Genomic DNA, 21,976 nt, shown 5'->3' with positions numbered 1-21,976 from the left:
GTAATAGCAGACATGTTGGAAAGACCGGGAATTCATGGCCATTTCTCCACTCTGAGCAAAGCCCTGGGAAAACCCATTTCTCTTCTGTATTGGGGAGTTAAAAAAAAAAAAAATAGGCATTGCCTTTCTCATGGAAAAATACCACAATACAGTAACCATGTGAGACAAATAACGGTTTAACTGACTAACCTGCCCCTCTCGCATCCTCCTCTGTAACAGGGAGAGCAGCAGGTCTACGCGCCACAGCTGCTGTGAAGTTCACATGAGACGTGACATGAGGTCCTGTGAACCGCGAGTCTCTTGCTATGATTATGATGCTTTCTAGCAACAGCGCACACACGTCTGGTTCTCTATCACACCTCCACCTAAAAGAATCAATCTCTGGGGCTGAAATCTCCAACACAACCTCCTTGACTCACCCAGTGGCCCTAACTTGCTCATACAGAAGTCTGGTCCTGCCATCTGTCTGCAAATGCCACATCCCGCATGGGGAGAACGTACTCCATTTCCGGACAGATCTAATGCCTTGTGCCTGGCCCCGCCACCGGCCTAGAGGACAGGGCATGCCCTCCCCCTCCGCTGTCTCCCTTGGTGCCTCTTTGGACTGACTGATGGGGGGTAGGGAGGTCATACCAGCCAGCCACCAAACATATCCCTCCTCTTCAGAAGACAAAACCAAGCCAAACCAATAGATCTGGTTACCACCAACAGTTATGATCTGGTTTGCTTAGCCACCAGGAGGGATAAGGTGCTGCAAAGGAGGTACTAATTGGCAAGTAGCCTTGGCAGCAGACCCCCCAGTCTCTCGCCCCTCCTCCTGCTTCCTGGCATGAAGGTGGCTTAGTAAATGCACACGGTGTGGGATTTCTCAAAATATCAACATTTTTCTAAGACTCAAAGCCTGAGGCAAGTACTGTTTCTCAGTCCACTTTGGCAAAAGTCCATTTTCTTAATCTGCTTTGGCTTCTGCAGGAAGTCGGGCACAGGGAGGCAAAGTGCCCACCTTGTCCGTGATTGGGTCAGGTGTTTTGATAGGACCGCGGCCCAGAGTTCTTTATCTCCAATCTCACAGGGAGATCATCAAGCCATCCCTTTTCTCATTAAAGCATTATTTATTTTAACGCCAAAGTCACTGAGTAGATGCAATAAAACACACAGTGAAAATTCATTTCTCCCCAGTGACACAACCCTCAGTCAAGAGATTGAACTATTTCACACTTCACAAACACCAGATAATATCAGTAGTTAAGATGGTTTATAAAGCACCTACATTCAACTAGTTCCAGGTCACCAAATAAGATAGACATAACATTTTTTACCTGTTTGTTGTTTAAAAAAAAAAAAAGCCATGAGATATTTCAAGTTAGACTCTAAATAACACATATTCAAATTTTGACGTAAGTCATGTTTCAAAATGAAAACAGGACAATTTAGAAATTATTTCTCTATCTTGGATGGAATAAAATAATAACAAAAGTTCATTGGCATTTGTCCAAAAAAATTACCTTTACAAATGAAGAATCTTTTGTTGTTGTTGTTGTTGCTGTTGTTTTTTCTTCGAGAGAGAGAGAGCATGAGCAAGGATGGGCAGAGGAAAAGAGACTCTTAAGCAGGCTCCACGCCCAGTGCAGAGCCCGACAGGGGGCTCGATCTCAGGACCCTGAGATCATGACCTGAGCCTAAATCAAGAGTCCAACACCTAACCAACGGAGCCACCCAGGTGCCCCCAAATTGGAAATTTTAAAAGTCACCTACTTTAGAAAATTTGTTTACTACAAACATTCCAGAGGCTGTTGTAGAAAAAAACAAACAAACAAACGAAGATGTGTGATTCTTTCAGGTTTTTTAGAAGTCCCTTATCAATATAAATATCCAAAAAAGTTGGAATCATCTCTTGGCTGGGCCACTGGAGACGCTAAGAACCAACAGGTAGTGAAAGCATAACACTGACCATGTGTCCGCCAAATGTGAGTTTCTACACCTTGAAGCTATGGGGGAATCGGTGGCGATCAAGCCATTAATTTCCCTATTTTATCCTCTTGTGGGGGAAGAAGTCAAGAGCTTTCTGCTAAACTAACGGCACGATAAGATTATGGTCAAGTTGAAAACCTGCACAGGAAAAGAATATGGAAGGAAGTGCACTAAAGTATTACAATGATCACATTACAGTGATGCATTATTGGAAAGGATTTTTCTCTATTTCTTTAAAAATTTCCTAAATATATTACTTTATTACCATAAAAATTTGAAATAAAAACTTGTATTAGTCTCCTGTTATGGCTATTTTACATAAAATTGTAAAATACATTTATTCATAATTCATACATATTCATGTATTTATGTAAGAGAGGGAAAGCTACTTTTACAGATTTCCCTGGGTTTTGTTTCCTGCTCCTGATTGCTGGTTTAGCACCATTTAGTGGTTTTCTTCTAACTACAGATATTTTCCTTCTACAACACAATCCCCTCAACACCCCTCCCCCCATTTACCTATTTGCATTCGGAAGTCATGGCTAGTAGCAATCTCCGAAGTACCTCTTGATCTACAGTGCATATTTCTTTCTCTATTTTTTAAAAGATTTTTTTTTTAATTTGAGAGTGAGAGCAGGAGCAGAGGGAGAGGGACAAGCAGACTCCCTGCTGAGTGCAGAGCTTAATTCCAGGACCCCAAGATCACCACCTGAGCCTAAATCAAGAGTCCGCCACCTAACCGACTGAGCCACCCAGGAACCCCAACCAGTCTACAATTCTTCGACAGCATCGAACATTAGCACAAATTAGAACAGACCTACTCCCTCCTCCCACCTTCTCCAACGCAGGGGTACTTAGGAAAAATAACAGACAACAATATGTTGCATCACCAGCTACTTCAATATCAGAACGTAATCACCCCCACACTGTCTCAGTCTTCTAAGAAGCTTGGCACAGTTGGGTTCTGAATGCTGTGACATCTCAGGGCTCCCTTGGAACCAGGATGACGCAGTTACAGTTCAGACGGATGGACAAAGCATGTGGGTAATGCCGATGTTGCTCTACTAATTAGGCAGTTCTTTCTGGCGTTTCAAAGACAAAATCTCTGAGACTACTTAACCAATTAAAAATACCGAGAAACTGTGATTTGGGATCTTTGGGGCTTGTGGTTATGTCTGGTGTGGTCTGACATTTTTCATCCAAGATGAAATGACTCAGTAGAACCATTACGTTGTTTTGGCTGGCTACCAGGCAGTACTGACCACATGGAGGCTTCTCACCACCATTCATTTACCATTAAATCACTGACCACAGAAAATGCAACTGGACGTTCATTTGTGGGTGAGTTTCTTCATTCTGCTGAATGAACAGGACTGAACGCAATCCCAAATATTTAAATGCCTATGTATTTAAATTTTTGATGTTCACAATTTTGAAGTGTTTGAAACTATCTTGAGCCAAATTAGAATTTTTTTTTTTTTCAGTTTCCTTGTGTCTCTGAATGCCTGGTACCTGTCACATGGTAAATGCTTGATAATTATTTGATGAGTGAATGATTACCAGCTCACAACGGTTTTTAATTACTTTTACTTACTGGAAACAGGATTTTTGAGCACATGAATCAGACCTATTGTAAAACTCTTCTCTCATTTATGTCTGCGGTGCTTTGCAAGCATGAATTTTCCACTATTCTGATACTAGTTTTCGCAAGAGCAAGAAGAGACAGTGTAAGAAACGTAATTATAACCAGAATACTGATCAGGCCCACAGGAAATGGTAGAGCAGGTCCTTGAATGCCAATATGTCAGGCTTTGTTCTCAGTGCTGATGTACAAAGCGTAAACTCCATGCCTTCAAGGAGTTTTTTATGACAGAAGTGAGTTTTAAGACAGAAGTAAATCGGTAATTATAGATTATGTTGAACACTACAGACAAAACACAAAGGGTTGTACTGTCAAATCAGATTGGCCAGAATCAGAGATCTTACCTAGTATCAAACCTCCAAGGATAGAGAGTCACAAGACACAGGTGAGACATGGGGCAGTTCGGGACCGCAACGTCATCTCTGAGATGCTTTCTTGCCACATTAGGACTCACTCTGGCCCAGATCTAGAACATCAGGTCTCCAAGTGCTGTGGGTACTTGGAGGACGAGCAGCCCGGAGCAGGGGTAAGGGCAAGAACAGAGACTTGGAGAGAAGTAAGCGGGACATAGTGGGAGCCAGCAGGGAAGCCAGTATGTGATCAGGGACAATGGCAGGAAGTGATAGGCCTGACCAGTTAGGGCCTTGTCAGCTGTGGTAAGTGACACTACTTTGGGCTTTTCTCCTGATTGAGTTGGGCACCTTAGCAGCACGGTTCTGAGGAGTGGAGTGGTGAGCTCTGATTTAACCTCTTTTAAAAGCATCCTTTTTGCCCGTCGTGTGAAGAGTAGACTGCAGGGGACCAAGTGCAGGAGCAGAGAGTTCAAAGGCCGCCATGATAGTTCAGGGAGATGGGACAGTGGCTTGGACCAAGGTGATGGGTATGGAAGTGGTGAGAAGGAGTCAGCTTATCATCTGAAGGCAGGGCTAAGAGTCAGTACAGAGTACAACGGATGATCTTTTTAAAGTCCAATTTTACAATCTCTGGTTTTCAAAACCCATGCTATGGGGATTCATCTTCCTCGCCCGGGTCCCCTGTACCTGGGCTCCCGAGGGTGGGGTCTGCTCCCTTCCCAGGGTCAGTCCCACAGCTCCACTTGGCTCTCGACTACGTATCCACCCTTCCTACCCTCTTGGATGTGGCCTCTTCTGTCCAGCTAAGGAGAGTCTATTCTACCGTCTTTGGGTCATTTTCTGGGTTGTTTACACAGATACGTGTGTTATCTAGTTGTATCTGCGAGACAAGGTTAGCTTAAGGTCCTCCTACTCTGCCATCTTCCCGGAAGTCCCACATTTGACTTCTCTTGCTCAACATTTTCTTGATGAAATTCATCCATGTCACGGGTGTATTGTATTTTGTTCCTTTTTATCATTGAGTGGAGTAGTGGTCCATAGTATTTATCTATCCATTCCCCAGTCAATGGACATTTAGGTTATTTTCAGCTTTTGGCTATTATGATTAGCGCTATCAAGAACATTTGGTTACAAATCTCATGTGGGTGTAGACTTTCATTTTTCTTGGATAAATAGTTATCAGTGGGATTGCCAGGTTGTATAATAAGTGTATGTTTATTATTATAAGACACTGGCACCATTTTCCAAAGTGATATTTCCACCAGTGATGTGTGAATTATAGCTGTTCTAAATCCTTACCAGCATTTAATATTTCAGAATTTAAAACTGTAACCATTCTCATGGTTGTGTAGTAACACTTCCAGCTCCCCAATGGGTAGAGATGTTCATCATTTCTTATGTGCTTTTTGGCCATTAATACATTTTCCTTTGTGAAATGTCTATTTAAATCTTTGGCCAGCTCAAAAATTGGGTTGTTGCCTTCCTAATATTAGTTAAAATAGATGTTACTGTATTCTGGATACAATGTCAAATAAATTATTTGCAAATATTTTCCCCCAATCTTTGATCTGCATTTGTTTGTTTGGTTTTTAACTGTGTCATTTTGGGCAAAATTTTCTAATATTGATGAAGGAAATCATTATTTGTTGTGATTTTTTTTTTAATGGTTCATGCTTTTGTGTCTTACCTAAGAAATGTTTGGCTAACCGAACATCACATGGTTTTCTCTCTGTCTTCTTCCAGAAGTTTATCGTTTTAGCTCATCTATTCAGGTCTATGATCCACTTTATGTGTGGAGTAAAAGAGTGCTGAAGTTTGTTTTCTTTCTATTCAGATTTATAGAAATGATGATCCTTTCTTTGTTGAGTTACTTTGGCCCCTCTGTTGAAGACAGAAGTGTGCTTCTATGTCTGGATCCTCCAGTTTGTTCCATTGGTTATAGATCTCTCAGTACACAAATGTCACACTGTCAAGATTACTTGGTGTCATGGTAAATCTTGCAATCAGGTCATAACAGTCCGCCCTGGCCTTCCTTTTCCAAAATTATTCTGGTTATTCTAGGTCCTTTGCTTTTCCATGCAAATTTCTGAATCAGCTCATAAATTTCTTCAAAAAAGCCTCTTATGATTTTGATTGAGAATGTACTAAATCTATTAATCAAAGAACTGCCCTCTTAATGTTATTTTGTAATCCACAAACATATATATCTATCTGTTTAACTCTTAATTTCTCTCTATAGTGTTTGCTGTTTTGGTTAAGTTTTGCCTTCATTTTGTTAAATTTATTCATTATTCTACTTTTATGCTTTTTAAATGGCATTTACTTAATTTCATTTTTCTTATTGTTGATTTCTAAAGTATAGAAATACAATTTATTTTTTCATGTTGACCTTGTAGCCTGTGATCTGGCTAAATTCACATATTCGTTCTAGCAGCTTTTTGGTAAATCTCTCAGGATTTCCTACATGAAAAATCTTGTTGTCTGAAACAGAAAGAGTTTCAGTTTTTCTTTTCCAAACTGCATATCTTTTATTATTTTTTCTTACCTTATTGTAGCAGCTAGGATTTCAAGTAAATGGTGAATAGGAGTGGTGAATGCGGGCATCTGTGCCTTGTTCATGATTTTAGATAGAAAATGCTGAGTATGAGTTTCAGCTTGAATTTTTGTAGCTGCCCTTGGCCAGCTTGACAAATTCCTTCTATTCTTCATTTGCTGAGTATTTTTCTCTTCCATGGGTATTGAATTTTTTTCAAAAGCTTTTCCTATATTTACTGAAATGATCATATGGTTTATCTACTTTGTTCTGTTGATGTAATAAATAACAAAGTACATTGATTGATGTGAGCCAATCTTCAATTCCTGAGATAAACTCCACTTTCTCATAATGTATTATTCTTTTTAACACGTTGTTGAAATTGATTTGGTAAAATCTTATGAGGACGTTTTACAACTATGTCAGTAAGGTCTGTTCTTTTTTGTAATGTGATTGTCTGGCTTGAATATTAGAGTAATGCTTGACTGGAAAGTGTTATCTCCTGTGACGTTTCCAAAACAAGTTTTGTGTAGAACTGGTACTATTTCTGCCATAAATATTTGAGAGAATTTGCTAGAAAAGCCATCTGAACTTCTAGTTTCCTTTATGGGAAAGTTATTAATTATAAATTTAATTTTCATCATTGATATGGAGCTATTCAAATTCTCCAGATTTTCTTGGGTCAGTTTTGGTAATTTGTCTGTCTCAGGGAATTTGTCCATTTCATCTAAGTTGCCCCATTTATTAGCATGAAGTTGTTCCTTTATTAGCTTTTAAGATGTCTGGAGGATAATGATAAACCCTCCTTTAATCTTGAGATTGTCTTGATAATTAATTTTAGGTCTTTTTTTTTTCTTTTCTAGTATAAACATTTAAAGTTTTAAATGGGCCTCTAAGCACTGCTTACCTGTATCCCACAAAGTTTGACATCCTGTATTTTTCTGAACATTCAGGGAAAAATATTTTCTAATTCCCCCTGTGATTTCTTCTTTGATCTGTAAATTATTTAGAAGTAGGTTGGTTAGGGGGCACCTGGGTGGCTCAGTGGGTTAAAGCCTCTGCATTCGGCTCAGGTCATAATCCCAGGGTCCTGGGATTGAGCCCCTCATCAGGGTCGCTGCTCAGCAGGGAACCTACTTCCCTTCCTCTCTCTCTCTGCCTGCTTCTCTGCCGACTTGTGATCTCTGTCAAATAAATAAATTTTTTAAAAAAAGAAGTAGGTTGCTTAATTTCAAATATGTGAGGATTTCCTAATTATCTTACTCTCAATTGATGCTGACTTAATCCCTTCTTTAATTTTTAAATTTTTTTTAAATTTACTTTTTTTAGAGAGAAAAAGAGAGCAGGAACAGTGGGGAGAGACAGAGGGAGAGAGAGGATCTTAGGCAGGCTCCACACTGAGCACCGAGACTGACATGGGGCTCAATCTCATGACCCTGAGATCATGACTTGAGCTGGGATCAAGCGTCAGACACTTAATCACCCAGGTGAATCACCCAGGTGCCCCTTAATTCTTTAAAATCAGAGAATATGTCCTATATGATTTTAATTTTTAAAAATTTACTGAGACTTGTTTTATGGTCCAACACTTACTCTACCCTATTGAATATTCCACGTACACTTAGAAAGAACACGTATTTTGCATCTGTGGGTGTATGTCCTATAAATAGGCCACAGTGACTGACAGTTGATCTTCTGCGTCTTTGCTGACATTTTATGTAGTTGTTCTATCAGTTATTTAGAGAGGGTTGTTAGAAGTTCTTCTATGATACAGGAGTTGTCTGTTTCTCCCTTTCGTCTGCCCATTTTTGCTTCATGTCCATTGAAGCTGTTATTAGGTACACAGACATTTAAAATCTTTATACCTTTCTGATGAATTGAACTTTAAAAAAAAAATCACTGTATAATGTCAAAATCTCACCAACATAGATCTTATTTTCCAAAGTTCTTTTAGTTCTCCTTTCCAAATACTTTAAATTCTCCACAATTCCACTTAGGTTTGAACTTCAAAGGCTGTTGACCTCTCCACACCCTTCCAACTGGTACTGAGACACTGTCATGTCCTCCCAGCTCCCACACGGAAGATCCTGGAAGGACAGAACTTCTTAGTAAAGGAAGAATTGTTTGGTAACCTGTATGTCAATAAAATGTGGGTATTAACCCTTATCACAGTTGTCGAGTTTTGTGATATTCCAAATGTGCCAAGATTATCTGGGACAAGTTGGTAATTGTAGAATATGAAGTGGAGGGATCAATGCTGAGTGATTTTAAATCATCTATTTCAAGAGCAACATCAGATTTCATACTGCTCTTCTGAAGTGAGGGGCTGAGGGTTAGTATGTACTTGGACTAAAACTCAAGCAAATGGTGACTAGAGACCTGCTCAGAGGTTTTGATGTTTTATTGAATTTTAGAGCATTGTCATGTTATTGCGTTTTAAAGCAAAAAAAGCAGAAATCATTTCATTTCTGAAACTACCACAGAGCACTCAGCAATAGGACATTCGCCCCTCGAGCTTTACTATCTGGAGCTCTGATTTTCTAGATGTATTCAGTACCTATAAATATCTATGTGTTTTGTTCCCCTCACTCATTTGGGAAACCACAAAAAGGAGAGTCACGCCCAGAAGTTCTTATGCATATCGCTCTAATCTGAATAAATTATACGCAAGGACAATTTATGTGCGTAAGGCAAAATGTGTATAGGGCTTCGACAGCGCAGTGATCTCTACTGATCCAACTGCTCTAAACGTGTGTAATTTTCCAAGGTTGCGTCAATATACCTAAGGAAGGGCCAAAGACAAAGTAAAACGTTGGGACCCGAGCACCTACTATGATCAACTGCCCTAACCCGTGGGGTCGTTTGGTAGACCGCCACCTACAGAGCAAGCAAAACCCACCAAGTAACACGTGAATCCTCACAGTTATCACACTTAATCCTCATAAAGACAAAATTTGCTGTTGTTGCATTCCTCCTGTGGCTGTGGAAACCAGGCTTTGAAAGTTTCGACTGCTCCACCAAGCTCGCACAGCTGTAAGTGGTGGCTTTGGGACTCGGATACAGACCGCCTGACCCGAGATGCGGTGTTTGTTCTACTTCGCCAGAAAAACTTTCAGATCGAGAGTTGGCAAACTTCTTCTGCGAAGGACCAGACAGTATCTATATGGAAACCATAGAGTTTCTGTCTATCACAAGGACTCAACTCCACTCTTGTAGTGAGAACACAGCCAGAGACAAGATGTAAATAAATGAGTTTAGCTGTGTTCCGATAAAACTTTATAAAAACAGGTGGTGGGCGGGGTTTGGCCCAGAGGTTGTGGATGGCTGATTAAAACAGACAGAAGGAATTAGGCTCTACAGGTTCTACTTTTCTATCCTTCCAGAGGCATTTTTCCTTGCTGCTCCACTTACCCTACTGAATTATATGCAATAATTACGATTTCACCGTAAATTCACCTTCCTGTTCCTATCTGCTCCACAGCGCCAACTTTCCTCTTTCCCTAGCACAAATTCTAGCTTTGTCGATAAACACTATCGAGCAGTGATCAACACCTTTTTTTAAAATAAGGACCAACTCGGGAAAAAAATAAGGCTTTTCTCCTCTGAGTAAAAATAGCTTTATTGGACCCCAAAATGGAAAAACAATGTAAATATTCTGTGCTTTACCAAATATTTTTAAATGCTAATGAAAAATTGGTCCTGCCTTTGAGTTACAAAGATGCTAATACACAGGCAACAGAGTCCTCTTTCCATCTTCCACTCCTTATCTCTATATAGTGCTTTAGGATTCAAAACACGTCTTCTAAGACATTATTTCATTTCTCTTTGAGGGAGGATCATCGTGGAAAAACTGACACAGAGGTTAGGTGACTCATCTCGAGTCGATGCCCAATTAGGCACAAAAATCTACCAAATCCCACTTCCTTGCCTGCCTCCCGTCTCCTCCCACTTGAAGCCTGGACTCCATCTAAACCCACACGCTTAGATCAGCAGTTCTGAACAGATTCGTCTCCTGGTGGGGGCCCAGGCAGCTCTGTTCCCTTCGGGCTTCTGCTTTGTCGAACCGAAAGCTGCATGACGTGAGACCAGACACTTTTCTGGAAAACCAAACAGGGCATGAAGCTCTCCGATCTCACTGCTTTATGGGATCATTCCCTCCAGACACTCATCTACCCTCTTACAAATAACCATTTTTACAATTCTTGGACGGTTCAGTCAATGTCAAGTTCGTTCTTATTATTTTACTATCTTATTATCTTATCTTATTATTATTATATGTGTACTACTTGTTCTAAAAGTTAGTTTTATTTCCCCCCCAATAAACATAAATTTTCTCCAGTCTCTACTTCCCTCTCTCTCCCCTCGGAGATGACATTCTTCAACCCATTCCTTTCACCTGTCAGTGTTCTCTCGGCACAGAGTTAGTCCCCTGAATCTGTGGGCCTTTCTCCAACTAATTTTATTTTTTTAAAGATTTTATTTATTTATTTATTTATTTGAGAGAGAGAGAAAGAGAGGATGAGAAGGGGGAGGGTCGGAGGGAGGGGGACAAGAAGATTCCCTGCAGAGTCCAGAGCCCAATGCGGGGCTCGATCCCATGACCCTGCAATGATGACCTGAGCCAAAACCAAGAGTCTGATGCTTAACTGGACTGAGCCCCCCAGGTACCCATCTTCATAATTCATTTTAAAGAGTGTAGATAATGTCTAAGGCGGGCTCCTTACTCGAGCTGTTCCATTACTGGGTCAAAGCCATTTCTTGCAGATCTGATATTGTTTCAGAACGTCTGCCTGAAGCAAAGCAGCCCCAATGTCTTCGCCAAGCATACGCATTAGTTTAGGACCTGCCCAGTTGCAGGTAAGTGTTTTTAGCTACAAGGAGCAAGGGGGAGCAGCGAGCCCTGTGCACGCAGCCTTGCTGCCACCCCCCCACCACCACTCACCTCTGCAATCAGGTCATGGAGCTCTCCTTCACTCGGGCAGCAGCCTAGTGACCTGATGATTGTTCCGATCTCTCTGCAAGGAAAAAAATGGTCAGAAGTTTCAGAATACAAACTTGGAAAAGCATGCTCGGTGTCCCTCGAAACTTCAGGGCGGAGGTCGCCCAGCAAACAGTGCACTCAATACGCAAGCCTTGTGAGGACAGGAGCTACTTTCCAGGGAAAGGAAAAGGCAGCCAAGCAAACCAAAGGGAGAAGAAATAAGTGTTTGCATTGATTAGCAAATGCAAGCCCTGCCCGAGCCAAAACCCAGGAAGTTCTAGAAAACAGAAAGGGGAAGGGGGTAGGAAAAAGAAATGCCAGCCATTTACTAGGCGAGTTTTAAGTTAGTTAACTGTTTTGCACCTCAGTTTCTGCATCTGTTAAATGGGGACAGAGTTCTGTGCTGAAGTGCACATTAGTGGCAGAGTTCTTAGAAGCGTGGCCTCTAGTGTCCGATTGCTAGAGTCAGATCCCAGGTCGAGGCCAGGCAGGCTAATCTCTGGCTACGTAGGCGGACCTGGTGGGGAAAACACAGCATCTTCCTTCAAATACTTAGAAGGGGGCTGGGCATAGCCTCAGAGTAAAATAATACGAACTACCATAATATAAAACATAGCTCTTGGCAGAGTAGCCCCCCATAAATATTAGTTACTCCCCTGCCCCCTGTAATAATGTAATTTAATTCAGCAAATAGCCTAAGGAGAGTATGAATTACATTCGGTATTCTCTAGATGCTAAGACAGGGTTTGCAATAGATTATCAAATATTTCCACTTAAAATTACTAAAATTAAAGTTGCAGTACTGGGACGTGTACTTAATTTCACGAATATTCACTGAATTCATTTCTTTACCATTCTGGATACTATCGATGGTGTTATATTCACTCACTATTTTACTGAGAAAACCTTTTAAAGAAGAACGTCCGGGTTCTTCACTTACATAGGCTTAAGGATGAGTATTAATAGGAAAACCGAAAGTCAGTAACTGCGGAGGATGGGATTAATTTTCATTTATTGGTCTCCCTTCATCATAAATGAGGGCCAGGTAAACACGTAATGGCTTCCTGTTCCCTGCCTGCCCGACCACCGCAGTCCTAACACCCGTGCACTGCTTTTCACGCCCACGTCCCTCATGAAGGCAAGACGTGAACATGAAGGTGGGACGAGACACTGAAGCGTCCTGTAAGACTCTACTTCCAAGAAGTCCCCAAAGATGTCCCATGAATCTGGCAAACAGCACTGTAGTAAATAGATCATTGAACATCAGACTCCTACTGTGTACATTAGAACCAAGGGTTAATGAGGCACAGACAAAAGCATGACTTGGTCAGTATTCACAGATCTAGACCCTCCGTAACCTTCTAGGTCTATGTGCATCAGAGAAGCACAGGAAGTCCAGAATCAGAGGGAAAGGCCGTCACCCTGCATGACGGGGACCGGAAGCTCTCGCACGCACATGCATGGGACAGTGGTCCCCACCTCCATCTGACCAGCAATCACCAGGCATGTGATCAGTCCAAGTGAAAACAGGCTGTAAGTGTAAAATACACACAGATTTCAAAAAACTGAGTATCAAAATAAATGTCAAATATCTCACTGATAATTTTTCAACTGACACGTTGAAATGACTCTATTTTAGACAATGGGGTTGCATAAAACATAGTGTTAAAATTAATTTTACCTGTTTCTCTTTTATCTTTTTTAAAATATGGTTACTAGAACATTTTAACAGCACTAGAACATTACTAGTACCCCCTCTTTCTGGAAATGGCTAGGAATAGCTGTCTTCATGAGTCAGCGTGTGAGAGGAGAGGTATGGAGAGAAAAGAATTACTCTGCACTGGGTCAGCAAGGTCATCGATGCTCCTGGTGTCTGTCTGAGAAACTGTAAACCAGAGTGAACTGAGCCCAGGACATGGGAAGGGCTAAGGCGCTAGCTGTGGGTAGGGCCCGATCTCCCCTGAGATAGGACACCTGCGACACTGTGATTGGGAAGAAGGTCTGGCCAGAGACAGCTCTGGGAACAAAGCCACGGCAGCACAAGGGCTCCCCTGAGAAGAGTGCGCTGGTGGGCAGAGATCAGCCAAGGGTCCAACGAAGAACCTTCCAGAGCCCGGCCCTGACCCAGTGGTCCAAAGAAGAGGGCCGGCCTTAGACACAGAGGAGAGGTGCCAGAGCGCTAGGTGAGAACTCCACGGGTCTGCAGAGGGCCGTGTCCAGGGAGTGAGGAAAGACATGCGGAAAAGTCGGCGCCATCTCGGTGTCACGTGCTTCTGAGACTTCGAGCGAGTTCTGAGAAGCGCCCTTTGGGTTTAGGAAAGGAGATCAGCAGTGATTTTTTTGATGAGGGAAGCTGCTGTCGAAGGCAGTGGAGAAACCAGATTGCCCTGGGTCCAGGGGGTGGATGCGTGACATGAAGGGGAGGAAGGGATGACTGGAGCGGACACGGGGTCAAGGAAGATTCTGTAGGACCAGAGAGAGGGGAGCGCACTTGGATGTGGATGGGCCTGGCTCCCCAGGCGTGTTGGGGGTGCTGGTGCTCGGTGCTCAGTGTGCACACAGCCACCCCCATCCCCGACCCAGGTCCCACCAGCAGCAGCAGGCTGCTCTGAGTCAGAGGGTGGCAGGTCCTTCCTTTCTGCCTAGAAAGTTCTCCTCTCTCTCCCCTTCAGTTCCCCTTTGAAGGACCAATCGCCCTCCTTGCCTTTTCTGAGTGAATCCAGCTAGAACCAACCTGCTTCTTTCTCTACCCCTAAGACACGAAGGCCTGATTGACTTAAGAGGAAAAGGCAAAGCTTCTACGGCGGACGAGTCCACAGTGACCTAAAGAATGACACAGTAAATCAAGAACGCGCCTGCACCCCTACAAACCGGCCCGCGAGCTGTGTCTAGCAGTCATTTCCTCTACACCCGGCTGCTCCGTCTTCTCAGTCAATGCTTCAAAACGGCCATTTGCCCCATCCTAGATTCGGGGCCCCTTAACTTTCCACTCCGCTCGCTCTATCCATCTGCCATCTCTTGCCACAAGCTCCAAACCACAGACACACCTCATCTCAGCAGAAGAGCCCTCAGACCCACCCGCTATGTCCCCGAGCAGATGCTGATGGTTTGGGCACCACCGCTGACCACCCCCACCCACCTGCTGGGGTAGCGCGGGCAGCAGAGCTCCACGCCACAGCCTGGGCGGATGAAAGCCTTGCACCGTTGTGCACAGTTGCAGGGACTGCCGAGTCCAAGGCCAAGACGTCGTCCGGGTCAGTGTCTGGTGAGAACCCCGGCTTGCGACGGCCCCTGTTCTCTGTGTCCTCACACGGCAGACAGTGAGCCCACTCTGGGTCTCTGTCTTCTGTTTTTAAGGGCCCTGATCCATCGTGGGGTGCCACTCTCAAGATCTCACCTAAACCTCATCACTTCCCAAAGGCCCACCTCCAAACATTGTGGGGCTCGGGCTTCCTCTATGAATTGGGGAGGGACGCATACCCTTGGTGGGGGGCACTGCCGTGACAGACCCTGCCCGTGTACATTCTAGAAGCCCGGACATCCCTCCCTTCCTGTCCCTCTCAGCCTCTAAGAAACATAAAACGCCCTTCCTTAAGAAAGCTGACCCCTCTTGGTGTCCCGGACCTGCATTCTTGGCTCTTTCTTCCCACGGGTTATAGACACTACTGAGCGCTCACCTTGCTAAATGTACTTTTAAGCCCCTCAGTCTTGGTTCTTGCTCTGGACACACGTGCCTCCGCTCAGCATCTTCATCCTGTCCTCTACTAGTTGCTTCCTCTTTTGCCCTAAAATGTTCAGCTATCTTCCTTCCTCATGTTGAAGACATTCCTAATAGGTGCTCCCCACCCCCCGAGCAGGCTCCCCGCTTCAGTCACCGCCCCAGCCCTTGCTCTAACTTCCTCCCCTTGCGGCAGTCAGCCCACTGCCCACCCGTCCGCTCCAGGCCCAGCTCCAGGCCCAGCCGCCACAGACCTGCCATGCTCTCTGCCAGTCAGTCAGTCTGTCCTGCCTCTGGGAGCCTCTCCATCTTCTCAGCGTGCCACGGCCCCTCAACGGCCCCTCAACCCGGACCGCCGGTTGCAACATGACCTCACTGTTAAAACCGTTCCCAGAGGGGAGCCTGGGTGGCTCAGTCAGTTAAGAGGCTGCCCTGGGCTCAGGTCACCATCCCAGAGTCCTAGGATTGAGTCCCTCCTTGCTCAGTGGGGAGCCTGCTTCCCCCTCTGCCTGCAACTCCCCCTGCTTTTGTGCACTCTCTCTCTCTCTCTCTGACAAATAAATAAATAAATAAAGTCTTTAAAAAAGCAAACACACAAAAACTGTTCCCAGAGCTAAGAGAAGCAGCAGCTCAGGTCTGGACAGAGAGAAGGCCACTGGTGGCCTCAGCAGCAGCACCCGCAGGGAAGGAGGGACAGAAAGCCCGCGGGGTGCCAGTGGGGGAGGCGGGGTTGGGGACACGGACTTGAGAAGCAGGCACAGAGAGCACAGCTGGGGAAGGTGGCAGCTCTGGAGGGGAACCCCCCCCCCCCCCCCCCCCCCCCCCCACCCCCCGCTCCTGGCCAGCACTCTCTGCTCTCAAACTCGGTCCCCACGGACCCCTTTGCTCCTTGCAGCAGCCCCTTGTTGGGGGGGGGGGGTGGGCTCCGCGTTCTCTCCGTTCCACAGACAAGGAGACAACCCGGGACATTCAGCAACTTGCCCGGGGCCACACACAGCATTCCAGCAGCGGCTCCCCCAGGAGCAGGAGGCCGGGGCTGCGGGTCGGATTCGGACTCAGGACAGCGAGACTGCGAGACAGCAGACTAACTGACCTTCTGGCTGGGAACCCACAGCTCCTCTGGGAGTCGCAGGAATCGCCCCGCAGCTCACTCCTCCGCACGCCCACCAGCAGGCTGCAGGGGTGCGCTGGCCGCACGCAGCCGTGCCAGGGTTTGGCTCTGCTCTCCGGCGCTCAAATGTCCTTAACCCGCTTACCCCTGTCGACAGCCCAGGGAGGAAGGCGCCTGCTTTGATTCTACCGAGGAGGAAAACAGAAACACCGGGTTAGGCAACTTCCCCAGGATCCTAGGAAGTCGTGGCCGTGGGACCCCACCCTCCTCACCCCTGTGCGCCTCTGCCTCGCAGAAACATGGCCGAGAATTCCAGGAGACTTACAGGTGAACTTGAGTGTAACAAGGTGCTGCCCGAGAACACCAGAGGCTCCACCCCGTGGGAGCAGCGAGGACAGATCCAGGGCTCGAAACTGATGACCTGCGGGACAGACTTGACCAGTAGATCAGGTTATGTTCAGCCTAAGTGTTGGTCTCGTTCTCTAGGTGGGCCACCAGTACACATCCTCAGAAGTGTCACAGGCCTGGTCCCTGTGGAAATCTGGGTTTATCACTCCTGGAAAACAGTCATTTACTGTAGGCATTTATCTGCGAGAGGCAGGGGAAGGAGCCAAATGACCTCTTTAAGTTCTCCCCAGCTGCTCTGATTCTATTATATTCAAACACGCACACACACACACCTGTGGCTTATGTCAGTGAAGGTTCTAGTTCTTAGAAGACATACACTGGAGTATTGGGGGGGAAAGGTCATAATGTCCACAGCTTACTTTCAAATAGCCCAGCAATCGCTTCTCGGCCTTTTGGCTAAGATCAAGTGCAAATAGCCCAGCAAAATTGAAATAATAATAAAATGTGTAAATAGTGTGAATATGTGTGTGTGTGTGTGTGTATTAGAAAGAGAGAACACAAGCAAAAGCAAATGTGGCAAAATGTTCATAATCGTTGCTTCTCTTATCTGTAAGTGTAAAATTTTTTAAATAAAAAGTTTTCATTAAAAACAAAACAAAACATACAAGAGTGGGCACCTGGCTGGCTTAGTTGGAAGAGGGCACAACTTGTGATCTTGGGGTAATGAGTTCGAGCCCCACCCTGGGTGTAGAGATTACTAAAAATAAATGTACTTTAAAAACAAACAAGGGGCGTCTGGGTGGCTCAGTGGGTTCAAGCCTCTGCCTTCAGCTCAGGTCATGATCCCAGGGTCCCGAGATGGAGCCCGGCATCAGGCTCCCTGCTCAGCAGGGTGCCTGCTTCCTCCTTTCTCTCTCTGCCTATCTCTCTGCCTACTTGTGATCTGTCAAATAAATAAAATCTTTAAAAAACAAACAAACAAACAAGATAAGCACATTGAGAATGAAAACCAAAGTGATAAGAAGTAATAACAGAAATCCTGCCTCATATAAACTATTTAAAACCATTAGGCATATACTGTCTATCATTTTGGCTTCAGAACAGGTAAAAGTATCTGGAGAAGATGGAGCCTGGTTCATCCCTGACCCCACAGTGAGGAGGCAGTGCGGTGAACCACTCCGGGCGGGGGCCGGACAAGAGGAGGGAGGGGAGGGAAATTACAGGAGAAGCAAAGCCGCCTCTGAGCTCCTCTTGTTCTTACACATTTCGAAATACAAGACCAGAGGCACGGTCAGCCGATGATCCCAAGAGCTGCTCTGGCTAGGATTCTGGTGCCAAGAAACCAGGACTGCAGGTGGAGGGGTCACGTGGGCCTCCAGCACCCCAGATGGTGCCAGGATGGGGCTGAGGTCCTGGCCAGAAAGGAAGAAACCACATATAGCTAACCCGTCAGCCTCAGGAGTAGTGAGGCTTCTAAAGCTGAGCTAAGAAAAACAGAGAGGGGGAGAAGGCAAGGAAGACCACAGGCCAGAAAACTGTGAGACAGAGAGTTCCTGAGAAAGGGGCAGGGGTCTAGAAAGGAGAACTGAAAAGAAAAATGGAGGAAGGAGGCAAAACTGTAGATTTCACAGACAAGGAATAGAAATCCCAAAACTTCACGATGAAAATAAAAGAAGTTCAGAAATAAGAAATAACAAAGAGAGTAGACCACTGGGACATTAAACAAAATTATGAAATAAAGCAACACAATTACCCACATTAGGACTGATTGATCTATTTCACGTCTACTAAATGGGATTTTGAATCAAGTGAAATAACTGAAAATTATTTTAAAGTAACTTTTAAGGGGCGCCTGGGTGTCTCAGCCAATTAAGCATCTGACTCTGGATTTCCGCTCAGGGGATGATCTCAGGGTCCTGGGATCCAGCCATGAATCGGGCCCTCTGCTCAGCGGGGAGCCTGCTTCCCCGCCTCTCTCTGCCTGCCTCTCTGCCTACTTGTGATTCTCTGTCAAGTAAATGAATAAAATCTTAAAAATAAATAAATAAAATAAAATCTTAAAAAAAATAGTAAACTAACTTTTACGATTGTAACATTTTAAAATCATTAAAGTATTTACAATTATTAAAGTAGCCTTTTAAAGCAACCAGTTAGAAACTTCCTGAAATCAATGTAGTGAAATAAAACTAGAAGAGTTTTTGGATTTTAATACTTCCTTCCAAAGCGTTTTTGGAAGAGAGTTCAGGGAAAAGCCAGAAACAAACTCATTTGCGTACAGCGGTGGGTGGGCTGTTACCGACCAGCTCCCCAGAAGGGAGAAGCCCAGACGAGCAACATTTGCATTTCCACCGAGTCTACACCGTCCCCCATCCGGGGGCCAACTTCAAGCTGCGCAAGCGCAGCCACGGGGGGAGGGGATGGGAAGAGAGACCCCCGGGGGTCCCCAGCACGCCGCTGCCTGGCCCCCGCACACGCGTACTCACTGCCTCGCAAGCATAAAGTCAAATACATTGACCTGCAGTTACAAGCGGTCAACTTTGAGTATTTGGTACCTTTTCATTGTTCATAAACACATTTGTGTTGCATTTTATACAGAACAGCCTGAAAACGTGTCAGTCACTGCATGAGTTTTGCACGTCGTCCTCGTGCAGGGAGGGTCAAGCTAATCTGTGCGCGGGTCCGATGTCACTGTGAGTGCTGCCCGAGGGAGCGCCTTGGGGTTTTAATACGATTTCCTCGTAAGTTCATGCAATTTACGTTTTACAGAAATCAGTCACCTGGCTTGCAGAATTCCCGAAAACGTAACCATCGGCTCTTGTGAGCTGGTTGCCAGTCAGCGTGATTTGGCTGCAAAGCGGATTCCACTGCGTTGAGACAGCTCCTGGCCCCCAGGTCGCTGGACAGGCTCACCTTCGGGACAACCCACTCCGCGTTCCGCGGGCGCACACAGAATGGAAATGAAATGCATTCCTTGTAAAAACGGCAACAACAACACACACACACACACACACACACACACACACACACACACACATTTCTCCTCCGGAAATATTTTTTTCTTCTAAATCAAGTTCATGGGATTTTCCTTTTTTTTTTTTTTTTTTTAAGATTTTATTTATTTATTTATTTATTTGACAGAGATCACAAGTAGGCAGAGAGGCAGGAAGAGAGAGAGGAGGAAGCAGGCTCCCCACTGAGCAGAGAGCCCGATGCGGGGCTCGATCCCAGGGCCCTGGGATCATGACCCGAGCCGAAGGCAGAGGCTTAATCCACTGAGCCACCCACGTGCCCAGGGATTTTCCTTTTTTTGATTGCTGACGCCTCAATTACACCATTTCACATAAAGTCTGTAACATCTGCAGAGCCGTCCCCTTTGTCGGAGCGAGTGTTTGCGAACCAACGCCAGAAGTCTTTATGGTTCGATACTAACAATCGACTTCGCGCTTGCACTATCGATAACGTGGTAAACACGGGGACAAAATCGCTTCAGAACACAAGAGTCACAATAAAGTCGCCCAGTAGAGGCATCTTCCTTGAATCCGCGGGTGCAGTATCACGGTCCTGACACGAGGTGGCGCCCGTGCCACGGAGCTAGGCGGAGAGTCCCCGTTTAAGGGCAGTCTAAGGTCAAAACCATTCCCTGTGAAGATGTGACTCAGGACAAGGGACGCAATTCTGAGAGAGAGAAGAGAAGGCAAAGTTCTTTACCTCCTCTACGGGACAGCTGATATTCAGCTAAGTATAAGAGAATGTTGAAAGCAATTCAAAAATGTCTAAGAAGGAACAAAAGCAGGATTTGAAAATGTTTTTCATTTATTTCATAAATATTTGCCAAACCCTATCACGGGCCAGGTACCATTCACCGGGCAGCAGACAACAAAAGGTGGACCTTGACCTGGCAGAGGGCGTTGTCGGAGACTGATCTTCTTTTGCAAACCCATGAAGAAACCGAAATAATGGCTAAACCTCCTTAATCAGACAAAGGCTCTACTCAAAAAAAAAAGGGGGGGGTGCTTATTTTTCTGAAGGTCCCTCTAACCAAGTGCGGAGCATTTTTCCACTGCTGAAAGATGCTTTCCAAAAAGCTCTGGGTTTTAACTTGTTAGGGCATTATTTCTCCTGCCGTCCTATGTGCTAGAGTGTGCAGCCCCCAAGTGAAGAATTCAGACTTTGGTGTATCTCAGGGAAAAGTCTCTATAAAATACCGGACATTACGCAGATAATAAATAATTCAGGGGCATCTTTACTTTTGCCCTAGGCAACCAAGTGCAGGAAAAAGCGTGCACATACACAGGTCTATGTGCGAGCCTCAGGCAGTGGGAAATACCATGAAGAAATGACAGCCACCATCATCGTTACTATAACCGCGTGAGTCCACTGGGGCAGCCACAATGAATGGCCACAGCCTTTGGGGGCTGACGCACAGGGACTTATTTGCTCACAGCTCTGGAGACCGGAAGACCAGGATGGAGATGGGGGCAGGGCGGCTTTCTTCTGAGGCCTCTCCCCTGGGCTCGAAAATGGCCGCCTTCTCCCTGTGTCCACCACCACCTTTCATGGCCACCACTTCTCACCCGGACGGAAGTCACCCTTATGTAGTCACCGCTTCGGCTCTCACCAGCCACCTGCGTCCCCTCTCTTAGCAGCCAGAAGAATCTTTTAAAAAATGAAAATTATAGTATGGAACTCCCCTGCCTAGAACATTCCGGTGGCTCCCCACTGCACTGATGTCTGGGAGGCTCTGCCTGAGCTGGACCTGCCGGCCGCCCTGACTTGGGCTCATACCGGGGCTTCCAGCCCCCCATCTGGCGCCCCACCCTCCTGTGCCGATCTCCCACACACTATCCCCTGGCCCCTTCAGAGGACCTTTATGTTTGCTCCCCAGTTCTTCACGGGCTGGCTCCTTCGAATCCTAAAGATCTTAACTCAAAAATGGCCTCCAGAGAAACTTGCTCTGACCAGAGTTCTACACAGTTTCATCCCACATCACCACACCCTCATTTGCTAACATGTCATCTTCTACCTTCCTTACAGCGATGTGCGACACTGTCCTGTTTTATTTACTTGAGAGCACTTGTTACTATGTGAAATCTGTCTGCTGGGATATTGTCTGTTTCTTCCCTCAAATGTAAGCCCCAGGGGATTCCGTCAGTGAAGCAGCCAACTCTTGATTTTGGTTCAGATGATGAGCTCAGGGTTGTGGGGTCGAGCCCCAGGCCAGGCTCCGTGCTTAGCGGGGAGTCTGCTTAAGATTCTCTCTCTCCCTCTCCCTTCCCCCTCCCCGTTCTCTTTCTAAAAAAATAAAATAAAATAAAATGT

At 45.3% G+C, this 21,976-nt stretch overlaps 1 protein-coding gene across 3 annotated transcripts in view; it reads right to left on the bottom strand.

Annotated features, from left to right (window-relative positions):
* The window catches only part of LOC111150677 (EF-hand calcium binding domain 2), a 110,883-nt gene that overhangs the window by 10,528 nt on the left and 78,379 nt on the right, over positions 1–21,976 (bottom strand). For 2 of the 3 annotated variants that reach the window (XM_022508214.1, XM_022508215.1), the window contains exon 3: positions 11,442–11,514. In XM_022508214.1, the coding sequence (XP_022363922.1) occupies positions 11,442–11,514 (73 nt within the window). Of the gene's footprint in view, positions 1–11,441; positions 11,515–12,936; positions 13,280–21,976 lie in introns of those variants that run through there. The other variant, XM_022508216.1, reaches the window with a different exon arrangement.

Source organism: Enhydra lutris, unplaced genomic scaffold (assembly GCF_002288905.1).
Source record: "Enhydra lutris kenyoni isolate GAN:26980312 unplaced genomic scaffold, ASM228890v2 scaffoldscaffold24, whole genome shotgun sequence".
NCBI classification, from domain to species: domain Eukaryota; kingdom Metazoa; phylum Chordata; class Mammalia; order Carnivora; family Mustelidae; genus Enhydra; species Enhydra lutris.
This window is presented reverse-complemented; position numbering and strand designations above follow the sequence as displayed.